The sequence below is a fragment of the Eubalaena glacialis genome, chromosome 15 (assembly GCF_028564815.1).
Source record: "Eubalaena glacialis isolate mEubGla1 chromosome 15, mEubGla1.1.hap2.+ XY, whole genome shotgun sequence".
NCBI lineage: Eukaryota > Metazoa > Chordata > Mammalia > Artiodactyla > Balaenidae > Eubalaena > Eubalaena glacialis.
The window spans coordinates 81,770,126-81,797,051 of NC_083730.1; the positions used below are offsets into that span (position 1 = coordinate 81,770,126).

The window sequence follows — 26,926 nt, forward strand, 5'->3', positions numbered from 1 at the left end:
TGTCCCCCGCACTGGCAGGCGGACTCCTAACCACTGTGCCACCAGGGAAGTCCTGCCCATTTTATTGATGGGAAAACCAAGGTGTTCAGAATGGATGGTAAACCAGAATCAGAGTACACATATGCAGTTGTGTAAATGGCAGTTCACCCGTATTGCTCTCCTGGCCCTCTGATCACTTAGCTTGGGGGGGGGTCTCCAAAGGGTTGGCAATGTTCTGGGAGCAACAAAACACTTTTCTTAATTTGGGGACCACTGACCCTATGAAAGTTACAGGGATTCCAAGTGCCATCTTGCTTGGCCTCTGACTTAGAGCAGACCACACCTAACCACTTCAAACAAGTAAGGATTAGTGCAGCTCTTGTAAATTACGTCCAGGGAGGGAAACCCCAGAAACGGCTACACCAGTGTCTTGACTCTGAAACAGCTTTTCCCTTAAGCTCATTTAAACTCCTTATGCTGGTCTCATATGTCTTGGTCTCTTGGTTTCAGCGTGAATGGAATCAGAGAAGAATCATCCCCAATTTGAATTTTGAATTTAAGGTGTCCTTTTGGTTATCTTTTATTTGTTTTATTTATTTTTTTGTTGATAATATATTTTTTAACATCTTTATTGGAGTATAATTGCTTTACAATGTTGTGTTAGTTTCTGCTGTATAACAAACGGAATCAGCTATACGTATATCCCCATATCCCCTCCCTCTTGAGTCTCCCTCCCACCCTCCTTATCCCACCCCTCTAGGTGGTCACAAAGCACTGAGCTGATCTCCCTGTGCTATTCGGCTGCTTCCCACTAGCTATTTTACATTTGGTAGTGTATATACGTCCATGCCACTCTCTCACTTTGTCCCAGCTTACCCTTCCCCCTCCCTGTGTCCTCAAGTCCATTCTCTCTGTCTGTGTCTTTATTCCTGTCCTGCCCCTAGGTTCTTCAAAACCATTTTTTTTTTTTTTACATTTCATATATATGTGTTAGCATATGGTATTTGTTGTTCTCTTTCTGACTTACTTCACTCTGTATGACAGACTCTAGATCCATCCACCTCACTACAAATAACTCAATTTCGTTTCTTTTTATGGCTGAGTAATATTCCATTGTATATATGTGCCACATCTTCTTTATCCATTCATCTGTCGATGAACACTTAGGTTGCTTCCATGTCCTGGCTATTGTAAATAGTGCTGCAGTGAACATTGTGGTACATGTCTCTTTTTGAATTATGGTTTTTCTCAGGGTATATGCCCAGTAGTGGGATTGCTGGGTTGTATGGTAGTTCTGTTTTTAGTTTTTTAAGGAACCTCCATACTGTTCTCCATAGTGGCTGTATCAATTTACATTCCCACCAACAGTGCAAGAGGGTTCCCTTTTCTCCACACCCTCTCCAGCATTTATTGTTTGTACATTTTTTTGATGATGGCCATTCTGACTGATGTGAGATGATACCTCATTGTAGTTTTGATTTGCATTTCTCTAATGATTAGTGATGTTGAGCATACTTTTTTGTGTTTGTTGGCAATCTGTATATCTTCTTTGGAGAAATGTCTACTTAGGTCTTCTGCCCATTTTTGGATTGGGTTGTTTGTTTTTTTGATATTGAGCTGCATGAGCTGCTTGTAAATTTTGGAGATTAATCCTTTGTCAGCTGCTTCATTTGCAAATATTTTCTCCCATTCTGAGGGTTGTCTTTTGGTCTTGTTTATGGTTTCCTTTGCTGTGCAAAAGCTTTTAGGTTTCATTAGGTCCCATTTGTTTATTTTTGTTTTTATTTCCATTTCTCTAGGAGGTGGGTCAGAAAGGATCTTGCTGTGATTTATGTCATAGAGTGCTCTGCCTATGTTTTCCTCTAAGAGTTTGATAGTGTCTGGCCTTACACTTAGGTCTTTAGTCCATTTTGAGTTTATTTTTGTGTATGGTGTTAGGGAGTGTTCTAATTTCATTCTTTTACATGTAGCTGTCCAGTTTTCCAGCACCACTTACTGAAGAGACTGTCTTTTCTCCATTGTATATTCTTGCCTCCTTTATCAAAGTTAAGGTGACCACATGTGCGTGGGTTTATCTCTGGGTTTTCTGTCCTGCTTTTGGTTATCTTTTAAACAATCCTTTCTCACCCGAGGCACCCTGGTCTTTGAAGCTAACCTTGGGTGATGGTGTGCTGCAGGAGACGGATTCAGATCTGAGTTGCATCCCAGCTCTGCCACTCCCCGGGTGGTGTGGCCTTGGGCTGGTTCCTCTGAAGCTCTGAACCTGGATGTCCTCATCTGTATAATGGGTCCACAATCCCATCTTTATAGAGAGGATTCAGCAAGGGTGACATGGCTAGGAGGTGACAGGGCTGGGACTGGATGCTGAGCCGGCCACCTGCGGGACCATGAACTAACCAGCAGGGCAGTACCACTGGCTGGGATCCTGCCACCTGGTTCATCTTAGCACCTCCCCAGCCAGGGGGTGGGAGTGAGGGCAGGCACAGCCACCTCCTCCCTCCCTCCCTGCCTCCCCTCCCTCCTGGGATGGCTGCAAGTACCAGTGGGACCCGGCTGAGGGCCTGGGAGGCAGGGTGATAAATATATACTGGGGTTCAGAGTCAGCACAGCCGATAATTTGGGGCTTATTTGGGACAGGATGCAGCAGGCACCTACCACTGGGCCAGCGGGGGCAGACGGAGGGCAAAGGCAGGCCGGGGCGGGGTGGGGGTGAGGGTGGAGGTAAGAGGCGGGCCCAGGTGCCCCGCCGCGCGCCCCCCTCCCCAGGCTGTGCTGACTTGGCAGTGCCCGGGCCGCTCCCGCTGACTGGGCACACTTCCCAGATGTCCACCCTCAGCTGTCTCCGCAGCCCTCCCAGGGCTGGCTGTGGACAGCCGAGATGGGAACCAGATCCAGCTCTACGCTTCATGGAGAAAGATGTGGATGTGAAGGAACGACAGGTTCCCAGCTGCTCTTTCAGGGCTCTTTACACAGAGGAAAGATCCCCTCTGCCCAAGAGACTCCAGCGTGGGGTGGGGGGAGAGAAAGGTGCTTTGGGGGCTCCTGGGTCCCCCACTGCATGTAGAGGCAGGTGACACTCCTGGACAGGGTTTAGTGTTTTGACCTGGCAGAGGGGCTGCTGGGGGGAGAAACCGGGGAAGAGGAGCCCCCCTCCCTCCCCACATTGCAGTGGGCGGGAGCCAAGTTGGGGGGCTCCGGGGGGGATTAAAGAGCCCCTTGGAATTCGCAGGCTCGACCCTTTCATTTTCACCAGGGAGGAAGCTCAGAGGGTCAAGGTCACGTAGGTCTAAACCCCAAAGAGGGAGGGAGCATAAGACAGGGCCCTGGACCTCAAGCCCAGCCACCAGATGTCACAGGGTGAGGGGAGGCCTGTGGATTTCTGGGGAGAGGGAGGCAGGTGGGGACAGCCTCACCACCATGGGGCCCCTGGGCTTGCCGGTCAGCAGGAACAGGAGAGTCTGTGCTGGTGGGGGGCTCAGAAGCAGGGGCTTCCAGAAGGAGGCATCCCTCCCATGGGACCCGGGAGGCCAGGGCAGAAGGTGAGGGCACAAGTGAGACAGCACTGGGGCTGCCCTGAAATCCATGGGGAGCCGCGTGGGCTCAGCTCCTGTGCCGCACACTCCAGGGCTGAGGAGCCAGGACCCTCCGGAGGTGCCAGGTGAGGCCTGAGGGTTGCCTGACAGCAGAGGCCCCTCCCCTCTTGGGGGGCTGTATCGTGGAGCCAGGGTGCAAGGTCAACATCACGTGCAGCCACAGTCATCCTCAAAAATCCTCTAGTGGGCTTCCCTGGTGGCGCAGTGGTTGAGAATCTGCCTGCCAATGCAGGGGACACGGGTTCGAGCCCTGGTCTGGGAAGATCCCACATGCCGCGGAGCAGCTGGGCCCGTGAGCCACAATTACTGAGCCTGCGTGTCTGGAGTCTGTGCTCCGCAACAAGAGAGGCCGCGATAGTGAGAGGCCCGCGCACCGCGATGAAGAGTGGCCCCCGCTTGCCACAACTAGAGAAAGCCCTCACACAGAAACGAGGACCCAACACAGCCATAAATAAATAAATAAATAAATTTTAAAAATTAAAAAAAAAAAAAAAATCCTCTAGTGACCATAAAGTCTGGTCCTTATAGGTTTATGCACACAACCCTGTGCAGGAAATACGCATAACATCTAAATACGCAAACGTCCAGTAACATACCGCGCACGAGCGTCTGATTATGGCAAGACATCATTTTAAAGAGTATTTTAAGTTTAAACTGTTCCCTTTTCCTTTTCTTTCTCCTCCCCTCGCCCCAATCCCTCTAATACTTGCACTAAAAGCTCACAGCTCCTGGCGGGGAACCATAATTTAACCTTAGGTTGACCTAATCTTTGTACTTAATCTCTCCCCAGAATTTATTAACTTCAGAAAAAGTCAGCAGTTACCGGCCGGGACTTGGAGCAAGTTCTGTACCGGAGTTCTGCTTCCCTTAAACGGCAGGAGTTCCCACACTCGGGTGTGTGTAAGAATCCCCCAGAGCGTCTGGTGCAGTGGCCTGGGGTGGGGGGGCTGGTGTCTGCACGTGTCAGAGGCCCTTCAGGTGCCGGTGAGGCCGGGGCCAGCAGGACGGAGGCACCTGTGCCCTCTCACTGCCCGGGGAGCATCTAAACCCAGAGCTGGCCAGGGACCGCCTCGCCCTCTCCCCTGCTGACCCCTGCTCTCTATCCCCATCTTACTGGTCTGGTGGCCAGCGTCCAGAAAACAGTGGGGGTGGTGAGGAGGTGGAGAAGTGACAGATCAGAAACCCCATCTTGGGGGTCACCCGGCCCCGTTGCTACACCTTCAACGAATTCCTTCGGCTCAGTGCATCCCTCTGAGGGGGAAAGGCGGTGACGCTGTACCGGCAGCTGTTACCAAGCTGGAGAAAACCCACATCCCCCCAGGCTGCTCTGCTCTTATGTCACCACAAAGCATCTCCCATCAGGCCTCAGCTGCTATTCTTAGTCTGGAGAACACACCTCCGCCTGTTAGAAGTCTCTAGACTTCAGCAGGCTTTTTATAAATCACTTAGAAACTCGCAGCCTGCCGGGCGCTGGTTAAATACTTCTTTCTTGTAGGCAGAATGTTCGAAGCGTCTCTGGGGTGGGCGCACCTTCTGCCCCGGGGAAACTTGTAGATAATGTCGTAATATCAGCAATGATCACTTCCATTGATTGAACCTGCGCGCAGCCCTTCAGTACTAACAGCAAACAGGGGCGTGCATTGTGTGTGTCGAGCTGCGTGTGAGTGATTTCGGAGGCAGGTACAGTGCCGTGGTCACAGTGCAGCTGAAAGACCTGGGTTCAAATCCTGCCTCTGCCGCTTACAGGTCACGTGACCACGAGGAAGTCACTCAGCTTCTCTTTGCCTCTGGGTAACCAGGATACCCACAGCTTCGAGGATGCTGCGCTGCTGTGAAGGTGACTAGACCTTAGACACTGAGTCTTGGAGCAGCGCAGGTGAGCCCTCCAGGGTCTGTGCTGCTCCTGACATAGTAATGAGCAAGCACGCTCCGCGGAGGTCCTCGTCCCTCCGTCCACCCACAGGAAACGGAGGCCCCCGCCTCCAGGCTAAATGACTAGCCCACGCTGGTTAGTAACAGAAGCTTAGCTTGAACCTGAGTCTGGTCCACTGCAAAGCACGGGCAGTTACGACGCTCTGCTGCCCTCTAGGGCATGCGGGGGTGGAATCAGACACCATCCAGGCCCGTGGGGCTCCCAGCCTCTCTGAACCTGTGACCCAACGAAAATCGGCCCACTCCATCCCCCACGGGGGAGCCATCTTCCTCTGCCATCAGTTTCTTTCCCCCTTGAGACCTGGAGTGCCCCGTCGCTGAGCCTCAGTTTCTTCATCTGTAAACTGGGTTGATAATAACAGCATCCACTCTGAAGAGTAGCATGAGGATTAAATGACATGGCTTTTCTGAAGGCACGGTCCCTCACCTCCTACTGGCCCCACCAGGGTGGGGGGCCATCTTCAGCCCCCTCCAAGACCAACTGATGTCCAAGACGTGCCAAGGCTGGGAACGCTCACATCTTTTCCTGGGTCTCCCCACCGACCTCTTGGGGTATCATCTTCGGCACAGATCCTCTGGGGACTCATGCTGGTTGTTTGGTTGCATGAATGTCTCCCTCGGACACTGAGGCTCGGCTGATGTCCTCGCCAGGAGGAGGTGTCCAGGAGAATCAGAATGACGCTGATCTCCACCTACTCCCCTAGCCCCCAACCCCATAAACATTATGGGATAGCCCACCCAGCATGGTGAAGCACCATCTGGGGACTTGATCCAGGCGTTTCCCACATTTTTTTCACAGCTGCGAGGGGAGACCACACTTGGTTGAACTCACTGCAGGGCCAGTGCCTATTGCTGGCTCCAGGAGGGAGTGAGGACCAGAGAAAGCACAGTGACACGACCCCCAGGGGGCAGCCTCTTCCCGGCCCCTCCAGTCTGGCGGTTCCCAGTTATCAAGGGGGCTCCTCACTCCATTTCAGGCCTCATCACACCCTGCAAAGATGACGGAAGCAGAGCATCTCAAATGTGATGCTCCCAATAGGGGTGAAGCTGCTCAGGGGGTTGGGGGAGAGGAAACAGTGTGCCCAGCTGCTAGTTTACTTACTGGACTAGAATGAATTCCCCTCACCTCACAAGTTTTCCCATCTCCTGTTGGTGCATCATCCAACGACCAGTCCTAAATTCTCCTTTCCGGAAAGTCCTTCTTCCCTGTCCTCACCTCGCACTGCCCGCTTCCCTCTCTGGAATGCTACAGAGTGAGGGTAACAGGAGCCGGGACGCAGAACCAGTGGGGTGCATTGAAAGTTCTCTGTAAGAGTCCTGAGCCTGGCAGGTGGCAAGAATTCAGCCAGGAAGAAGCAGTGCAGACAGATGACACAGTTCAGTGTGCAGCTCTGAGGAAACCTGGGGCTGGAGATTCAAATTGGGGATGAATTAGGATATTTGTCATCAGACCCAGGGAATCTGGGCTTTGAGATCACTACCCAGTGTTGGGGGTGAAGGGGACTTGGAATCTTCCGTCAGCAGAGTGACTACAATTAGGGTTCAGCTGAGGTCCCTGGAAAAATCAATTCCTGGCCAAAGAGCAATTTGCAGCATTCTGCACTTGGAGGGGAGCACAGGCTTGCTTGGGATGGCACAATACTCACCCCAGATGAGTTAGTATTTAGTACAGAGATGATGAAGTAAAGCAGTCATGTGTTTTTATCTGTTTTGATCCTGTATTATATTGGAAAGTAATCCACGTATATTTTGTGTTTTAAGCCTTTGAAACGTTTGCAAGAATTTGAAATCATCTAAGAGAAAGGCTTCGTGATTCCATTTTATATGAACTGGGTAATCAGTTACTGCCAGGTTATTTTTCCAATTGTGGTAAAATACACATAACATAAAACTGACCATCTTAACCAGTTTCAAATGTACCGTTCAGTACAAGTGCATTCACGTTGCTGTACTGGATAGATTTTTACCTTGAAAGTTATAAGAGAATTTTACTGTGTCTGCAAACAGTATGCTACTGTGAAGTTAAGACTTCCCATATTTAAAAGTTCAACTTTGTAGATGTATGAGAATTTATGGTACACTTGGGAAGGTTTTGAAAAGTGCTTAAGGAGAAGTCAAATTTATTAAATGCGTTGGTGCACTTAAAGTACCTAAGGGAATTTAAGTGGTTTTTTACAAAAACAAAAGTTATTGTAAAATATAGTCAATTTATAAGCAAAATAGTAAGATTCAGAAATTCTACACAAAATCGTAAGAAGTGGTGTTTCAAATCTGTTATTTGCCATAGGTGGAACATTAATTGGAAAAAACCAACAAAGAGTTCCCTGAATAATCTTACACGAAAAGCCTTTTAGGCACCAAAAAAAACCCTGCTGACAAATAAGTGCTTTACAGCCTTCAAACCATTTATATATAAAATACCTCACAACTCAGTGGTTCCCAAATTTGAAGCCTGGAGGACTTGTTCAAATACAGATCGTGGGCTCCTCCCCAGAGGTCCTGATTCAGTGGGTCTGGGGCCCAAGATCCTGCATTTCTAACGAGTTCCCAGGTGATGCTGATGCTGGGGGACCAGGGACCAGACTTTGGGACCCGCTGCACTAGACACACAGAGGCCAGGCGTTACCATTGTCAGCTGTGTGGCCTTTGCTAGTTACCACTGTCCTTTGGACCTTAATTCCCCCAGCTCCAGCACGAGAATAACACAAGGGCACTTACCCTGCAGGGCTGCCGTAAGGGTCAGAGAGACGTGCATGCAGGGCTGGCGCACGGTGGGCTCGCAGCGTGTGGTACAGATGATTGTATTATACTGCTCAAATCCCGACATGGCCTCATAGCCTGGGTGCCTTTTATGGCCTCCATCCTCCCAGCATAGGGCTGTGCACATAGTAGGTGCTCAAGAAACACTGATGGCAACAACGGGGACTGCCCCTTCCCCATTTACTGCGGACAACCAAAGCTTGGTTGTTATTGCTCCAGGCAGCCTCACCAAAAGCACCTGGGTCTCAGGGTTTGCTTTCTCCACGAAGGTGGGGAAACTGAAGATGCTCATTGGCAGAAGGCGGCAAGGCTGTCTTGTTTGTGCTGTTGGTGCCTGCAGCTGTGGCTTGTAGGGACGTGAGATGCTCTCTGTTGAATTTTGAGTGAACTGAAAGGCAATGAAGGATTCAGAGCACAGCCGTTGGCGGGTTCAGAGCACGAGCCCCTGCTGCAGGATGGGGATAATCAGACCCACCGTACTGGGAGGCTGCAAGGGGTCAATGAGATGGGCCATGTGGGCATGCCGGCCAGAGGGCACAATGTCAAGGCAACACTGGAGTTTTCTTCCCTGACTGTTCTTGTGTAAGAAGCTTCTGTCATTTCACCCCTCACTCATGCTGTACTGTGTCCAGCTAGTTCTTGGATCTAAAATGCAGAAGACAGCACATGGGCTTCTCTAAGATAGACGTGAGGAGACAGATGATGCTCCCCAGCTGGGGCTCCTCAGACCCCCGGTTCCCTGGAGTCTAGGTTTTTACCACAAAACTTCTCCTCGAGGATTCTGCACATTTGGTTGGAAAGTGAACAGGGAAGATTGGGAAGCCACAGCAGGAGGAAACGTATTAAGCTGCCTTCTCTTTGTGCTAATGAGCATTTATTTATATGATAATGTAATAATACAGCATTATTTAGGTTATTTAGGATCTGTTAGACTGTGAGTGAAGAATGCTTGTTGTAAATATCACAGACAGGTCTTCTCCCTTTTTTTTTTTTTTCCCCCAATCTGTCATCTATTTATTAACATCATCTATGAAGATCATTTAACAAAATCTTTAATATTGATATCATCAAATGCATTAATTGTTCTCCCTAAGAGGTCTTCTCCCTTTTATCCAGAAGTTGGAGATGAGCATTTCCAAGGTTGGCACAGAAGCTCAGCAAAGTTGGAGTCTGGGCTGGCATTTCTGTAATTCTTTGGGCCTTCCCCTCATGGCTGCAATGTCTTTTGATAGTATTCAGTATTCAGAGCTGAGTAGCTGCAACAGAGACTGGCCTGCAAAGCCCAAAATATTTACTATCTGGCTCTTTATAGAAAAAGTTTTTCTATCTCTGCCTTACTGTGATAAGCCCCACTATTTAAAAGACAGAGGGGGGCCTGCTCTCAGGTTGGCAATACTCTGGCTGGGAAGATGACATGCGCAAAGAAGAGAAAACAATAGATACACTCATGACTAGAGTCTGTATGTGTGGAATAGTTTGGGGGTCAACTCTTGAACTGGATGGCTATTTCCCTTTTCCTTCTAAAATTATTTCTTCTACCCAGTGCCGCCTGAGAACACTTTCCATTGAGTTTGGCAAATGCCAGGCGCCATGCTAGGTGCAGGAAGTACACACATCACGGTGATCCAGCCCCCGAATCTGCCCTTAAGTTGCTCAAAGCGTTTTGGGGGACACAGGCAAGAAATGAACATCCAGAGTGGCAAGTGCTCTGATAGGGTTAAGCTTAAGATGCTAAGGGAGCAGGGTCAGGCTGGCGAAAGTGAGAAGGTTGAAGCTGCCGAGGGCATGGCCACGATGTCGGAGGTAGGGTGTCCCTGCAGAGGGAACAGCCCACGTGGTGGCCCAGAGGTGGGCGTGTGTGGAGAAATGAGGGAGCCTGTGATCCGGGGCTGATGCACAGTCTGTGTACTAGAGGGCGGAAAGCTGCCCTCAGGAGTTTGGGCTTTATCCTTGCAACTCCCATCAAGCAAGGGATTAACTGGAAGAGATACGTACTTTAGAAAGATCACCTTGGATGCAGCTGAACTTTCAAGGCAGGAGGCAGCAGGGGCCTGGACCAGGGTGGTGGCAGCGGGGATGCACCCAGGTACCCTCAGCAGGACCTGGTGGTGGATGAAACATGAGGAGTAAAAGAAGGGGTGGTGAGCCCTTCATTCAATTTCAGGATTCAGCAGACCCCTCCCGAGGGTGGGGGGGGGTCCCCGTTTCCCTCCGGACACTTCCCCCGCACAGGGTGGGAGGCCACACAGCCGATTTCCCTCCTAAGACCCCTCTGATTCACCCAGTGAGTCTACCGTCTCCTCTTTGTGCCTGACACTGCCACTGACGGGGAGATGGCAGGGCGTTCCCGATACCTGGATGGTTCTAGGCGCAAGGGAGACACAGCCTGTCCTGGTCCGTGCGGGCGAGGAACCATGTCCTCGTTCTCTGAGTCACTTACTGGAGCCAAGGAAGACCAGGTTTGCTCAGCAAATGCTATCCCGAAGAGAGCGTGTCGGAAGACACAGCCTCTCTCCTGTGACTTTCCCAGCCTGTTCTGTTCTGGTGGATTTGTGGCACATTCCACAAGGCAGCAATGTATGGCCGAATCCAAGCCCTCTGAACCCCGCCCATCCCTGGGCCACCAAGGGGGAGGGGCACTTCCATTTAAAATAAAACGATGACAGCGAGGCAGCGTCTCCAGGCAAACAAGCAGGTCCCCGGCAGATGCAAGGCTTCTGCAGGTGGAGAGGGAAGCTGATCGCAGAAAGAACTCCGGATCAGGAGGTGGAGTGGGTGTGGACAAATCTCCCCCAGCCTTCAATCTGTGCTGCTCAGCAAGAGAAATGACAGCAGTAGTAAAACAAGCTGGGAATGGATTTTGCTTTCTTCTGAGTCACCCGGGGGAGGAAAATGGAAAATTACCTCTCTCTCTCTCTTTCCCAAATGGGACACAAGTTCCTTGGAGGGGACAGCTGAGCCTGGGGCATGCAACCAGCTGGCAGGATCCCTGGGCCATCTTGTGCGGCGGCCGCTCCATTCTGGCTCTCTGCGTGCGCCCATTCTGTGTCTCCTCCTGGCAGGTCACACGGTGCCGGAGCCTAATGAGCTCTTAAGGCTAGTGATGCAGCTGGCTTTGGGGAGCTGTGCAGCCTGACCGGGGGTGACATGCTGAATGGACCTTGCCCAGACAGTGACACTTAGCGGAGTCTGTCACTCCCAGAGGAAACTACAGAACATTTGCCCCGGCCCCCTCACCCCAGAACCATCTGTTTGTCTCTATTACCACATGACTATGCTACTGGGAGGGAGACTTCCGCCTCCCCTCCTATGGGGCTCACTGCGGGGGAACTGCAGTTCCACACATCAGAATGTGCATCTCAGCCTTGGAACCAGCCCTCTGTCCCCCCTTCCACCCCCGCCCCCCAGCTCCAAGCAGAGGGCAAAACCAAACTAGAATAAGCAACAAATGATAAATGGTGCTTGGACGATTTCTAATTAAGAGAAAAGTTAGGTGGAAGACTTAACACACATGGAGGAAATGGAGCTGTTGATAAATAACACACCCACATAAACGTGTGACCGAGTCACCATCTTGAGAAACCAAGGACTCAAAAGGTGGTCCTCTGAACATCTCTGGCTGGCAGCTGCTAATCCCTGGAAAGGGAAAAGGACGATGAGCACACAAAGAAATCATGCTTTGCCAGGAGGTCATAAAGTGTGTGCCCTGAGTCTACCCTTCTGACTTTCACTAACTCCACCCACGTGTTCTTACTGAAACTTTCTCACAAGCAACATCACTGAAAACTGTCAACATCTTTAATGGGAGGGTTGCCTTATTCTGTCTCCAGGAGGATAAGGAGGTAAACTCCACCAGGAGAGTTGTTATCTTAGTTCGGGCTGCTTCAGCAAAAACACCGTAGACTGGGTGGCTTAAACAACAAATGCGTATTTCTCACTGTTCTGGAGGCTGGGAAGGCCAAGATCTAGTGCTGGCAGATCTGGTGTCTGGTGAAGGGCATGTGTCCTGGTTTGTAGGTAGTCAGCTTCTTGCTGTGTCCTCACATGATGGAGGGGGTGAGGGTACAGTCTGAGGTCTCTTTTATAAGGGCACTAATCCTATCACGAAGGCTCCACCCTCATGACCTAATCACCTCCCAAAGGCCCCACTTCCTAATACCATCACCTAGGGGGTTAGGTTTCAACACATGAATTGCAGGGGCAGGGGTCGGGGGGTGACATGCAAACACTCAGTCTATAGCGGCTATAAAGAGCAGCTTGGAGTCAGGCAGAGATGGGCTGGGATCTGGGCCCTGTTCCTTAGTAGCTGTGTCATCTTGGGCAAGTTACTCAACTTCTCTGAGCCTTAGTTTCCCCGTGTAAAACTGGGAATATTCCTAATACCCCCAGGATTGGCAGAGAATAAAGGCTCAGCAGAGTGTGAGTTCTGACCCAGTGTGGAATGTTTGTGCTTTTTGGGAGTGTGTCCTGTCACAGGAAGGTGCAGTGACTCCATCTAACATTCTAGAAGCATTTGTCTGCCTCTTCCGTGTCAGCTCCTGTGGACCCAGACAGGAGCAGGTGCGAACGCTGACCTTGTAAGGTCTCCCCGAAAGTGGAAGGAAAATCTGCCTCGTTGCACAACGGAACGGAAGATGCCAGCCAGCCTGGGGTGCACGAGCTCCTGTTCACACCTGGGGCCGCTTCGGGTGTCAATCACCCACACATGGAACTGGGCTATCCCAGGCTTGAGAGGACAGTCCCGTTTGGGTCTAAGTCTCGGCTGACTATGTTTTCCATGTTATGAGGTCCAGGTCCTGAAAGCAGAGGGTGAACGGATTCGCCAGGATGGAGCACCTCAGCCCCAGGTGCTAACAGACAACCTGCCCAACTGGATTCAAACGCTATGGGGCCTTCCCGGGTCAGACCCCTCCCCCGTCTCCTCTGCTGAAGCTCCTCTCTGAAGTACCTGGATAACAGTATCTGATGCACATTCCCTGAGCTGTTTTACAGATGCTAAAACTCCCACCAGATGGAAGACGTTAACTACTTGATGACCATGAGCACGGAGCCCCCAGGCCTCCTGGAGCCTAAGGATTGATAGTTAAAACCCCTGTGACATGGGCCCATTACCTCACCATCGCCCAATCAGAGAATTGTGCACAAGCTGATCGCAGACCCTGGGACGCCCCTCCGTCACCTGGCCTTTATAAATGCTTTCCTGAACCCCATCAGAGAGTTTAGGGTTTGGGGGCATTAGCTGTCCTGAAGTCCTTGCTTGGTGCCTACAATAAACACTGCACTTTCCTTCACCACAACCTGCTGTCAGTAGATGGGCTTTACTGCGCGGGCGAGTGGACCCGAGTGTGGTTCAGTAACATGCATATGAGCAAAGCTGACGTTTTGGGGAACAAAAACCTAAAACCCCAAAGGGACACAGGGAAACTTTTGGAAATGATGGATCCGTTTATCACCTGGATTGTGGTGAGTGGAACACAAGTCTATGCATATATCCAAACTCACCAAGTTGTATACATGAATTATACGCAGTTTTTATTTATTTATTTTTATTTATTTATTTTTGGTTGCACTGGGTCTTCACTGCTGCATGCGGGCTTTCTCTAGTTGCGGTGAGCAGGGGCTACTCTTCGTTGTGGTGCACGGGCTTCTCACTGCTGTGTCTTCTCTTGTTGCGGAGCACAGGCTCTAGGCATGCCGGCTTCAGTAGTTGCAGCACGCAGGCTCAGTAGTTGTGGCTCACGGGCTCTAGAGCACAGGCTCAGTAGTTGTGGCGCATGGGCTTAGTTGCTCCATGGCATGTGGGACCTTCCCGGACCAGGGCTTGAACCCGTGTCCCCTGCATTGGCAGGCGGATTCTTAACCACTGCGTCACCAGGGAAGCCCTATACGCAGTTTTTAATATATACCAATTATACCTCAATAAAGCTAGAGGAGGGAAAAGCAACTTCCTTTAAAAAGTCTTTGCAGCCTTGGAATAGGGTTTCCCCAAACTTCAAGAGCGCACACTGCTGGGATGGGGAGGGATAACATGTCCTCATTTTCCCTCAACAAAGTCAATGTGAGTGAAATAGAGTGGCTGAAGGTGGCCAGGTGGTTGTCACAGCACAGTCGGTGAAGAAATAACAAGGTTCTAAATCCCAAATAATGAGGGATGATATTATTAGCAAGATATTTTCTGAGGTCAAGTCCAAAGGCTCAGGCTCTAGTCCCGCTCTGAGACCCATGCCAGATCAAGTCACTTTAACCTCAATGGGCCTCATTATTTCTCTTTGTGAAATATCAGGAACCAGGGATCTAGCAGCTGATTCTTAAGGGGTCTGTTAGCTTTCAAATTCTCTGCGGAAACAATTTAGGAAATGGTTTCATACAAAGGTAGCCACTACCCAGGAAGTCTTATAACCGCACTTCAAAAAAATCCTACTTTTATAAGAGGCAAATAACTCTCTAATCAGGTTTTTTTTTTTTTCTTTTAAGGAACAGGTTCTAGGAGATTCTTGGGTCAAGTCAATAAACTAAGGGAAGACAAAGCAACACATATCTAAAAAGGTCTTTGGAATATACATTTTAGCACTTGCAGGTGACAAAAGTGTTCTTATGTATTCACTACAGCTCCTGGCACAAAGGTGGGCACATTAAAAGACACTCCAAGATAGGACAGCAGTGGTCAACCAGTAGGAAGGAAAAGACAGCAGCTCTTTCCAAAGCTGCCTCCCAGGTGGGGCTTGAATTCTCAGTGGGGCAAAACTAATTGTTGGGGGGAGTGAAAAAACGATTACTCTTTTGATATGTAAAGCACAGATACACATAGAATGCCTCAGTGGATATTCAGTGAGGTATTAAAATTTCACGGCAGTTCGCAGCAGCTCTATTCACAACTGCTAAAAGGTGAAAACAACGCAAACGTCCATCAATAGCTGAATGGATAAACAAAATGTGGTCTATGCATAAATTATTACTTGGCCATAGAAAGGAATTAGGTACTGATTCATACTACAAAGTGAAAGGACCTTGAAAACATGATGCTAAGTGAAAGCAGCCAGTCCCAAAATGCCATATATTGTATGATTCCCTCTACATGAAATGTCTAGAATAGACAAACCCATAGAGATAGAAAGCAGACTGGGATGGGGGTGGGGGGAGGCTGGAAATGAGGAGCGACTGCTTCCTGCTTCATGGGGACAGGGTTTCATTTGGGGGCAGTAAAATGTTTTCATCTAGATAAAGGCGGTGGTTGCCCAATATTGTGAATACGCTAAATGCCACTGACTGTACACTTTAAAATGGTGAATTTTATGTTCTATGAATTTCACCTCAAATTAAAAAAAAAGATCAAAACAATTTCATGGGGTGAGGGCTATTAGGAAGAAATTATCTTTAAAGGGTCCTGGAGTGGGGGGGTTACTAGAAAAAAGGTTGAGAAGGACTGGGGTGGAGACGGGTAAGAGACGCTGTGGGGAAAGCCTTCTGCACAGGGACAGCCAGGACAGACCATCAGCACATCGTGATGGTAGATTATGAAAGATTTCCACAGCCCTGAGAAGATGGTGTTCTAGAAATAGGAGAAACTCAAAACTCTCATTCAAAGCGCTCTCTTAATTTCCCCCAGATTCAACAACTTCAATGTGAACATTTCCATTAAGAATTCTGTCATTTTCACATAGTGTTTTGGGGCAGGAGCCCACTGTGTCCCCCTTCGCCTGGCAAAGCAATAAAGCTATTCTTTTCTACTTCACTCAAAAAAAAAAAAAAAAAAAAAGAATTCCGTCATTTTAAGAGAAGTAGATGGAAATTCGATCTAACCACACAAGGACTCTAGAATGAACTGGTTCTCCCCTCCACATTTTTCTTTATTCTGTACAACTTCTTTTCCTAAGTTCACGAAACAACCTGCTTTAGCTCTTTCTACTCCCCAGAAGACGCTGACATCATTGTCCTCAGTTTTTTTTGTTTGTTTTTGCACAAACAGGAAATGGCGCTTCCTATGGAAAAATTAGCCCACTTTGAACTTAAAAACCAAACCAAAAAAAACCCCAAAAACCAAAACACAACCCTTGAAAGAACTGCTGTGACAAACCCTAAACTCTACAGTGTCAGCTTAGCAGGCGGGTGGCTAGGAGGTTGGAGGGTGTTTGGGGTTATACTTGGTTAAATTGCTGCTTATAATTTGCAAGCTGGAGCCTCGGGCACTGTAGCGAGTCTCGAAGTTGTCAAAGAGACAGAATACAGGGTACTGGCTGCTCTTTGCAGCAGCTGATAACAAGATACCTGAGAGAGGGACGCTCAGGCAAAAACGTGCTGGTTTAGAACTAAAACAGCAGAGTCAGAAATCCCAGGCTTCCTATGTTGGGAAAGGCACTGCTTCTGGACACCACGGCAAGAGACAAGGATGGAAATCAGTTTGAGCAACGAAGGCCCCTTAGACACTTGCCCGTTCAACAGTGAGACTCGGCTTTGGCTAACAGCAGAGTCAGGCGGCCGCCACTAGGTCAGGAAGGGACACGCAGCAGGCAGAGAAGCTAAGAAATAAAGTGGACGTGGGAGTTCCAGAAAAGAACTCTGGGTATGATTACCTGCGCAGGTAGTAGCCTGCTAAGTTTTTGAGGGAGCTGTTGCCAGAGGGATCAGAAGCTTGAAAAACGAAATGAAAGTCTTGGATTGGAGCTGTGAAAGCTACACAGCTTGCAGGGAGGGTGCCCCCGCAGCATCCACTTGTGAGGCGACCAGAATGGGCCCCAGAGGGCCGGATGGGTGCGGGGAGCAGTGGACGAGGGAGTCCCTCCCAGAGAGCACGCTCAACCTCCCCCACGCCCCGCAGGGAGGGGGCTTCACGACGCCCACCTGCCCCACAGTATTTCATCAGCCAGCGCCCAGGGCCTACTGTGTGTCTCATTCTTTTTCCAAGTGGGAGTTTTCATTGCATTTCCCTGCTTCACCAGTGAATGGGAACTGGGCGGGGGGGTATGGACTGATGGGGAGGACGGTCCAGCTGGGCAGGAAGTGGGTGAGAGGCACAGACAAGGCGGGGACCCCAAACCTTTCACTTTCCCCACTGGGCACACAGGAGGCCACTGCCCAGCCTCCTCTGGAGTTAGGGTGCGAGTTGGTGACTTGAGTTCCGGCTACTGAGGCAGAAGTACCGGGTGCGGCTCACCCCTGTGAGGTCTCTGCCACCCCCCCCCCCCCGCAACTGGCCATCTGTTGCGGGGAGAACGGGTTGAGGTGGCAACGTGGCCTGCAGGAGCCCCCACTGCTGGTGGTCGTGCTGTGGCAGGAGCCAGCAAGACATTTCTGGACTGAGCTGCCCACAGCCTGGTGTCTGGCAGCTCGGCCAGCCTGACTTTAGAGGCCGGCTCCCTGGGAGGGAGCGTGCCCCGCAGGGGAAGGCACACCACCTGACCCCCTCTGCCCCCTCTCCTCCACCCTGGCCTCCCCGGAGGAAGGTGAGGGGAAGTGGTGAGCGCCACCCCCAGCCCCAGCTCAAGAGCCCTCCCAGACATGTCCCTCCATGCTCCCCGCCTCCCGCTGGATAGCAGGTGGCCCACGGTGCTCAGGGAAGCCACACCTGGTGGGCCTGTGTCTCTAGGTGACTGCGTGAGGGCCGCCCGCCAACCCACTCCCCTGCCCGGTGTTATATGAACAAGAAAGTTCTTCTGTGTTCAAGCCATCGTACATTTTTGGGTCTATTTATTACAGAACTAACATTACCCTAATACAATCATTGCTAAATGGCCATAATACATTTCTTCTGTAATTGCACATCAATTTTAGTCACCAAAGGAATGTTCTTTTCTCTCAAGACTCTATAAATTTTCAGAACTGAAACGCGAGAAGTTAAGGTTGCAGCAAGGCAAAGGGTAAAGACATCTGCGAGGTAGTTGCTGAGGCTGTCGGCAGTCTGGGCGCGGGGAGCTGGGGCTCAGAGGTCAGGTCCCTGGCTTCACAGCCAGGCCCCCACCTGCGAGCAGTCCGCTCAGGGAACTAGGCGGGCCCACACCTCAGCAGGGGTCAGCGGACTGCAGCCCACGGGCCAGCTGGCCCCACCCAGCCTGTGGACTGTTTCTTCACAGCCCTCTAGCTAAGAATGTTTTTTACATTTTTCAAACCGAAGACTATGTGACAGAGACCTTACACGGCCTGCAAACGTGTTCACTGCCCGGCCCGCGTCTTGCAGGGTTGCCGTGAGGATTATAAACTGTTGAGGCCGGTGCCTGGCTTAAAGTAAGCACGCAATGCAAGGTAATACATGCAGTACAGCTGTTAATGTCTCCAAAACCAGACTGTCACAGAGCCAAATTCTGCATTCCTTCCAGTCTCTCCTTTCCTCCAAAAATCAAACAAAAAACATGCAAGAGGGAAGAGATATGGGAACATATGTATAACTGATTCACTTTGTTATAAAGCAGTAACTAACACACCATTGTAAAGCAATTATACTCCAATAAAGATGTTAAAAAAACAAAACAAAACATGAAGAGCTACAGCTTGATTATTACGGCCACAAGACACTTTTCCATGAAAAGGCTGCTGGCAATCCAACCTCACTCGCTTGGAACGTGAACGAAGGGAAAGACATGTCCCCCCCTTTACAGCAAAGGGGCCTTGGTGGTAGCGGATGAGAGCCCAGGACATGAAAGCATGACTCAGTTTAATACCTTAAGAAAGACTCAGACGTTTTAAACGTAGAACGAGACTTTAAGTGGATATTAGAAAATGTAAAACTGATTGAGCAAGAGTATTGATGCTGGTTTTTGAAATAACATGACTTTGCAACGTAAATGCACTTCTGATGGAGAGCTATTACAAGGCTCGGACAGAGACACCACGAAGCCAGACTTTCAAAATCCGATTAGATGGATCATGTTTTCAAACGAGACGCTTGGCAAGACTGGTCTGCTGGTGACGTGGACTAGGTTTGGGCATAACTGACGTCTCGCTGAGACTGTTTCCCAAAGCAGGTCTGCAAACCCTGGGCCTCAGGGATGCTGTGCACATGCGGGTGTGCTGGGGGAGGAAAGTTCTAGGGTCTTAGAAGTTGGGAAGACACCACTACACTCCCCTCCTGGAAAGTCACAAAGTACAACTGCACGTGAAAGGCTCTGAGAAACACCGCAGTGCACGAAACTGGTGACTGCTCAGCCGTGACCTTCCCTTTCCGTGTCGTGTGTGACAGCACACGTGTGACAGCGCGGGGAAGCAGCGCTCGGCGGGACGCTGTGGAAAACGCCGCGTGCGTGCAGCTATCGGGTCAGTGTTAACGACACACCAAGAACCTGGGTTTCCCTCAAAGTGTCTGCAACTCTCACTTTACAACACGTAACTCGACATAATTAAAAGGCTGCAATCTTCGCGTTACAACCAGACACTCTCAAGATGACTAACCAGCTCGAAAAATTAACGTTTGGCAGGGAAATCATAATAGAAAGGTGCTCTGTCCGCTCACTGATGTAAAGAAAAATTCGGTAGAGCCAATTTTTGCATATTTCAATCAGAATGAGAACTGAGAGATTCTGCTGTTGTCACGGCTGGGCTTTCTGTTCTGGAACGAAACCCGGCAGGCCATTTGTGTGGTTTCTCTGGATAAGTTCCATTTATTAATCATTGTACAAAAAAATCTTGGCATTCATTTGAAGAGAAAAGAAGTTACTATATCCAAATATTTAATATTTCAACATTGTGAAAGTTCTACTTTTATAACAGGGATTTTTAAAGTGGAGATAACGTTTCAAAAAAATTTAAAAAGAAACTTATGATTTATTAGAGTACAGGATCCAAAACACATTTTTAGAAAAATATAAAGTGCCCAAAGACCAACTTACACAGGTGACACAGGCTTCCTGGAGCCAAATGAAGCATTCATGAAGAAACACATTTAGAAACAGTCTAGATACATATTTACAGTGGGTCAGTAAAGGTAAAACCATCTTTCTTGGCTTCGATGTTACTCTAAGAAAAAAGGAAATCAAACCAGAAAACCAACAGTTGTAAGTCTCAGCATGCACCACAGATTCTTAGTAATGCATCTCATTAATATTAATGCCATAGTATCTAATTGTCACCTTTAAATGAGAGTAGTGTAAAACCCCCCAACCTCAGACGGGCCGGGTGTTGTGAGTGGTCACAATTTCAAATGCAAGTCCAAATCATCTGACTTTGGATTGGACAGATGAGGAACACGGGCCCTGGACCAGAGCTGATGGGGGCTGGAAGGAGCTGGCTAGCCAAATCCCCATCTCTTTCCCATAACTGCTCAATAGCTGTCACTTGCTAGTAAGTGGTCTCAGGTGGCTTCCCCAAACCTTGGTCATCCCAGGGTTTCCAAAGGGTAAACGAGAGGCAGTCATCAAACATGGTGTGACAATACTGCATGCAAATGGACAGGCAGGCAGCGAGGCGTGGCTGGATCACAGCCCCCCGAAAGCCTCATTCACTAGAGCGACTGGAATCTTTTAAACTTAAGAGAGTAAAGTAACTAGGTCCTAACTCCAGAAGTTAGCTGCTACTGGTTAACTACAAGGTCAGCCTGCTGGAGAAGGGACGGGTCGAGAACGGTGGGAGTCCGGAGCCGAGTTAAGACTCGGTACCTTCACGCTCAGGTACCACGAACATGGAAAGGACCGGTGCCAGCGGAGCCTGGCTATGCAGCCGGACTCCCCAGCGGCTTGAGCACAGACTTTCTCCTGGTGCTTTCACAGCAACGGTAACTCGAGAACACGGGCAACACTCACGTCTCCTTTCCCACAGGGCACACGCTCTTAAAATCGGAGATATTCCGTTTATTTCTACCCCGCCACATTCAAAAAGGTCCTGAAGTGATTCTAAGGAAGGACAGGGAGCACAAAAACTCCCCTTTCCTTTTTAATTTCTAAGTTTCATTATCTCTTCTTTTTTCTGGTTATAAAAGTGAAACCTCATTTTCAGGTCTCTGGAGACCACGGAGTACGGTTTCTAAAAGCAGACATTTTAACAGCAGATTGTACTTCCTACTACAAAGAGAACTCATCACTGATTTAAGATCTACTTATGATACTGGAGTAGATTTCTCTTAAAAACCCACTTATTTTAAAGGGAGGAAGAGCAGATGAATGTGGAAAACCCCATTCACAAAGGCTATTATTAGTTACGCATTTTCTCAAAGAATTTTATGTAATAAAATAGAAAACTAATAATTCGTAGAGATATGAGCGTAAATCCAAGAGACGAATCCGGAAGGCAAAACTGTGTCATCCTCTCAATTCAAATAAAGAAAAGGATAAATGCCTGAAATCTGTTTCAAGAATTAGAAAAAAATAAATTCCAACACTTCTGATTACCATTAGTTTGTTAATGACTCCAGAGCTGAGATGCTGCCAAGATCACCTAGAGCTTCAGCCCTGGATCAGCACTAAATGCAGGGTAAAAAGACAGATGATCCTGACCGAGGAGGGCACACATCCCACAGAGAAATCAGAGAAATGACTGCAAACGGACAACCCCATCTGTCCAGCAAATGAAACGTTCTGAGACGATGTAGACAGACACAATGGGAAGTGAAGAAAAAGAATGGTTATAAGAGTGTCGACTGTGAGACGTCATGAAGACAGCATGTCACGAACTGTCACCACAGGACAAGCATACAAGCCATGCCACTGAACACAGTGCCTTTCAATGAATCACTAGTGTAGGCGGAGAGCAACATTGTCTTTGCAGCTGGAGGAGAGCACACGTGATTTAAACTTAGTAGGAGGCAATCAGCACTACTGGTTAAGTGGCTTTCCCGGTGGTGTGAATCCAGAGGGATCCGTGGAGACATCTCCGTCCGGAATCCTGTTCTCTTGGAAATTAGCAGCAGCAGCAAAGGTACAATGTCCCCCTAGACTTTACTCCACGTTCTCTTTCTTTGCACTGTAAATATTCTGCACCGTTTCATAGACAGACTCCAGATCCTCTGGGTACCGGATTTCTAGCTCTGCGTTCGGGATGTAGTGAGTGCCCGTGAACTCGGAGAAATAGCGTCCGACGTCAGGGTGTGAGATCTCCTGAGGCTCCACGTTATACTCCAAGTTCTCTGTTGGCAGAGAGGCACACGGACATTCTCATTAAAGCTGATTTCTGCAGCATCTTTTATCCAGAGACCCTCCTATCACCCATTCTGAGTGCATTTTTGAGGGGGGGAAAAGGAAAGACAGATGTTTATAGAAGTCGGAGGAGGAAACAGGAAAAGGCGGCAAGGCCACTGGAGGATGGAGGGAGGGAGCTCGGGGTCCTCCTCCAGCTCCGCAAGGAACACGAGTGTTTTCCTTCTCTCTGAACGAAACTCCAGCAGTCCCTCGGGGTCTGCACACTAGGGGCTCGGCACGCTTCTCTGACCTGATCCAACACAAAGCCACACGTGTGGGCCGAGGGTGGCCTAGCCTGCTCGGTTCTCGCCAGTGGTGAAGCTTCTGAAGCCGCTTCAGCACCCGCTCACATGTCTCTCCCTGCCGTCCTCCTCGTCTGCTACTGGGAACCGCCCTCCCCCCCCCCCAGCACCCTTCAGTGTTTCCAAGGGCGAGGACCTGGCTCACAGGGCTGGCTTGGGGATCCTACAGGGATAGGGGCTGTGGCATCTATATCATCTCTTAGGAAAACCACACTACCTCCCTTCCGTGCTCCCCGTTTTGCCACTAGAGAAAGCAATAGAAAATAAGACTCCTTTCAAACGGAATGAGAAAAAAAGAGGTGATAATACCTGTGAGGTATTTTAAAGCCTGAAACCCTATCCGATGGCCTCTCCCTCCCCAAGCGATTTGAAAAACGGCCCCTCCATGGGCCCAAGGAAAGGACAATGTCTCGTGGGCCCTTCCTCGCTGGCCACAGAGGCCTGGCCCTAGACTGCGTGTGGCCCGCAGTCAGGAAAGGCCACCCTCACCCTCCATGACCTGGACCAGAAAGGAGCTGCCCAGGCAGGCCTCCCCGCTCTGACTGCGTCCACATCAATATGAACCATACTTAGCACCTATTGCCAAAATCAATTCAGGGAGTCCCTGCGCGAGCCTAGCTGACGGGCTAACTAACACCAACGGTGCAGCAGGTTATCTCTTCAACAGCTCGTTAAACATCCTGAAACGCATGTGCAGGACCTTCAGTGCCCTCCACCCAGAGTACACAGGATAAACACGAGCGCCTTTCGGAAGCACTGCCTGTAACAGATGTTTGTCTTTCAAGAGAAGGGGAAAGAATCTGTAATTCAATCTGTAACTTTTTTACAAGATGGGAGGATTTAAAGAACTTTTGTGCTTGTAGCTGTTTTAGGCTGTTTATTCAGACTACCCTTGGGATGTATCAGTTTGAGAAAACAACACCTTTCTGGACATCACATACCAATCACGAGCAAAGATGAATGTTCAGAGGTTACCTCAGCATCGCTTAGGAGAGCAAAATATGTAGTAACAATCTAAATGTCCAACTGCAGGTCACTATGTAAATAAATGATGGCACATTAATTCAGTAAAATCCTAGACAGCCAGGAAAACGAGCAACCTGTTTTCAAGACTCTATGGGGGAAGTGGGAGTAAAAACACGTATCACTTACAAAAAGCCAGGATGGCCACATACCTGCGCTGCTACGTGACATGCACATACATACAGCTACACATTTTCCATGAACTCCTTTAAGCTGGGCATGTACAGCGCGCCAGGCACCGCGGGACGTGCGCAGCCTCCAGCTCACAAGGCTCCACGAAGAGCTCTGGTCACGCGCCCTCTTGCGGCTGAGCTGACAGCAGCAGGAGTGAGGACCCTACCCAGGGATTCAGCCGGGGCTCAAAGCCAGACGGCCCAGTTCCAGGGCTGGGGAAGCAGCTGAAGAGAAGCGTCCCGTGCACTGTCCCGCCAGCAGAGGTCAGGGAGGAGGGGCTGGGATAGACCAGAGGGCCAGGCCATGGCTGCCTCAGAAGGCAGGCTGTGGGGACGGTGCTCTATGAGCTCTGATCTCTCCCTACTGTTACCACCAGAGCTCTGGAGATGGTTTTACTTCCTTCCTTACATTTATTTTCAACAAACGTTGAAAAACAAAACAAAAAAACAAAAAGTTGGATGCTTTAAAATGCCACTGGCTGAGAAAATCTGCTGTCTTGCCCCCCCACCCCCACCCCCAGTGAGCGATGAGTCACAGGCGTACCTGCCTTGGGGAGGCCCAGGGGGATGCAACCACGGCCTGGGACCTGAACCCAGCCAACTGCCTTCCCCTGTCGGCTGTTCTTGCCCCAGAAATGTTCGACGGAGGGCCAAGAACCTGGGATTACCCCCGAGAGATAAAAGTCCGTTTGGTCCTCATCCGGGGGCCATTCTGCTTCTGACAGGATGCTCGGCAACGTCTGAAGACATTTCTGGTTGTCATGGTTGGGGGCTGCTGCTGGCATCGCGTGGGCAGGGGCCAGGGTGCCTCTAAACCAATGCACAGGACACCCCCCAACACATAGCTGTCTGAACCAAAATGTGCCCAGCGCCTGCTCTGAAGAAAGCCAGACACATGTTTCAGCATCATTTCTCTCCCTCTCTTTTTCTATGTATCCTTAAGCAGCAGCTTGGTGTTAGCTAACGCTTGGCGTCTGAGTGTTGGTAGGAGGGCAGAAAGGTCACAGTCAGGTCATGATCACGTGTCTGTAAGGACAGCACGACTGGGCAGCTGCTGCAGAGAATTCTGAACGTGGGCCCCAAACAAAGAGGCATGAAGAGTACGGACAGAACGCTGGGGAAACCAGGAAAGGGGCGGTGACAGTCCACGAGGGTGCTCACGGCCCCGCTCTTGGCTGTTAACCAGCAGCGTGGAATGAATTCAGTGTTTATCTTCCTGGACTCCCAGCAAAACAGGAAAAATGTACTCATAAAAGAAACTTTTTTAGGAAAAAATAAAACACTGAAGTTGACAACTAAGTATTACGAGGGGAAAATAATTCCCAATCCACTAAATAAGTTTAAAAAAAATTTGAAGAGGAATAAGAAATCTAAGTGATACAAAACTTAATAAAGAGCAAAATGTTAAACAGGGACTACTTAAAAGTCCTGGAAAAATCTTGGGAATAATTTCTGATTCCCCTAAAATTTTCAGAGAAATGTGTCTGCTTATTTTATTTAAAAATTTCAGCTACCCCAAAATACACGAATACATTCCTGTAAAAGTCTGGAAACAGTACCCATGAGTCCTCTGGGGGCACCTATCGGCCCCTCCCCAGAGGAAACCACTATGACTGTGAGTTTTCTAGTCCTTTTATGAACATACATACATGTAGCTAAATATAATTATATGCATTCAAAGAAAATTCTGTGTTGCCTTATGTGTGCTTATTCCTATAAAACATACAGTAAGCATTTACCTGCAACTGGTTTATTTGGTTGCAGCTCAGTTACCCGAAGTTTGGATATACCCCCATTTACCAGACAAGTCCCATGAATGACACTGCTTTGCTGTCATAACAAGGGGGCCATAGGCCCCCTGTGTCAGCGCGTCTCCAGCGGAGGAACAGAGGGGAGAAATGCCAGGTCAGAGGAGAATGAGCACTTGAGATTTTGACAATTTGAGAGCCAAACCGCCCTCTGAGACGGCTGAAAATTTACACTCCAACCCTGGTGCAGGGAGTTCTCACACCCTTGCCAGCATGTGCAGACCGCCATGGACTGTGTGTGTGCGTGTTGCGGGGGGGGGGGGGGGGGAAGGAAACTGACACTGGGTGCGGGCACGCCACGGCCCAAGCGTTCAACCAGGTGCTTTACCATCATACACGGAAGACATGTAAGAGCCAGGTTCTCACACCACAGCTGAATTCCTGACCTTCCAATATGGGCAGCTGGCTTAAATTCAGAGCATCTGTGATAGTCATTTTCTTCAGTACTAACAAGTACGCAGGGAAGTTGAGACAGCAGTTTCTGGTACCAAGAAAATATTAATACTAAAGCACGCCCCCTAGTGGGAACAAAAATTACAAAATGCAAGATGCTGTATAGCCCATTAACATATTGAGGGAAAACTTAATTGTGCAGACTATAAGTATTTGAGGATGGCACGCAGGTATGTGGTTTATAATTCACTCTTCAACTCTCTGTGGAGAGCTAAAAAACAGAAAAGCATTCATTAATGGGCTCTGCCCAGATTACTAGGATCACTGGAGCCAGAGGCTGAAAATTTAGATCACAAAATAGTTTAAAAACAAAATAACTTAATGCAAATATATTAACCCAGAAATGTTCAAAAACATATTTAAATTAGTGCTTTTAAAATTTAGCCTCTCAAGGTCGCTCACTGGCTAAATGTGAGCTAATTTGAGAATAAAATCGTTCCAAATGATTATAACACATCGACTAAATAAAAAATCCAGGAATCTATGGGAGGAGAGGGGAAGGAGAGAGGGAGAGAGGGCGAGAGAGCAAGGGAGAGAGGAGGAGAGGAGAGAGAGCCGAGGGCGGGGGAGGAGAAAAGAGAGAGAGGAAGAGGGGGAGGAAGAGGGGGAGGAAGAGGGGGAAGGAGGGCAAAGCTCTTGTTTACAGAACTAGAGGGTATACCCGCAGTAGAAAACCACTATTTTGCAATTCTCACATCATGATTTAGGCAAGAAGAGCCAATAGGTGCTAAAACAAACATAAGGATAAAGGTTATTGGGGGACAGGATATACCCAGGATGCCCCAGTTTGACCCCATGGATTTCCTG

At 49.2% G+C, this 26,926-nt stretch overlaps 1 protein-coding gene across 2 annotated transcripts in view; it reads right to left on the bottom strand.

Moving 5' to 3' along the window:
- Positions 1 to 19,995: 19,995 nt before the first annotated feature.
- Positions 19,996 to 26,926, bottom strand: part of FBXO21 (F-box protein 21) — a 36,235-nt gene continuing 29,304 nt past the window's right edge. For both annotated transcript variants that reach the window (XM_061169139.1, XM_061169138.1), the window contains exon 12: positions 19,996 to 22,308. In XM_061169139.1, coding sequence (XP_061025122.1) covers positions 22,121 to 22,308 — 188 coding nt within the window. In that variant the 3' untranslated portion in view covers positions 19,996 to 22,120. The remainder of the gene's footprint in view (positions 22,309 to 26,926) is intronic.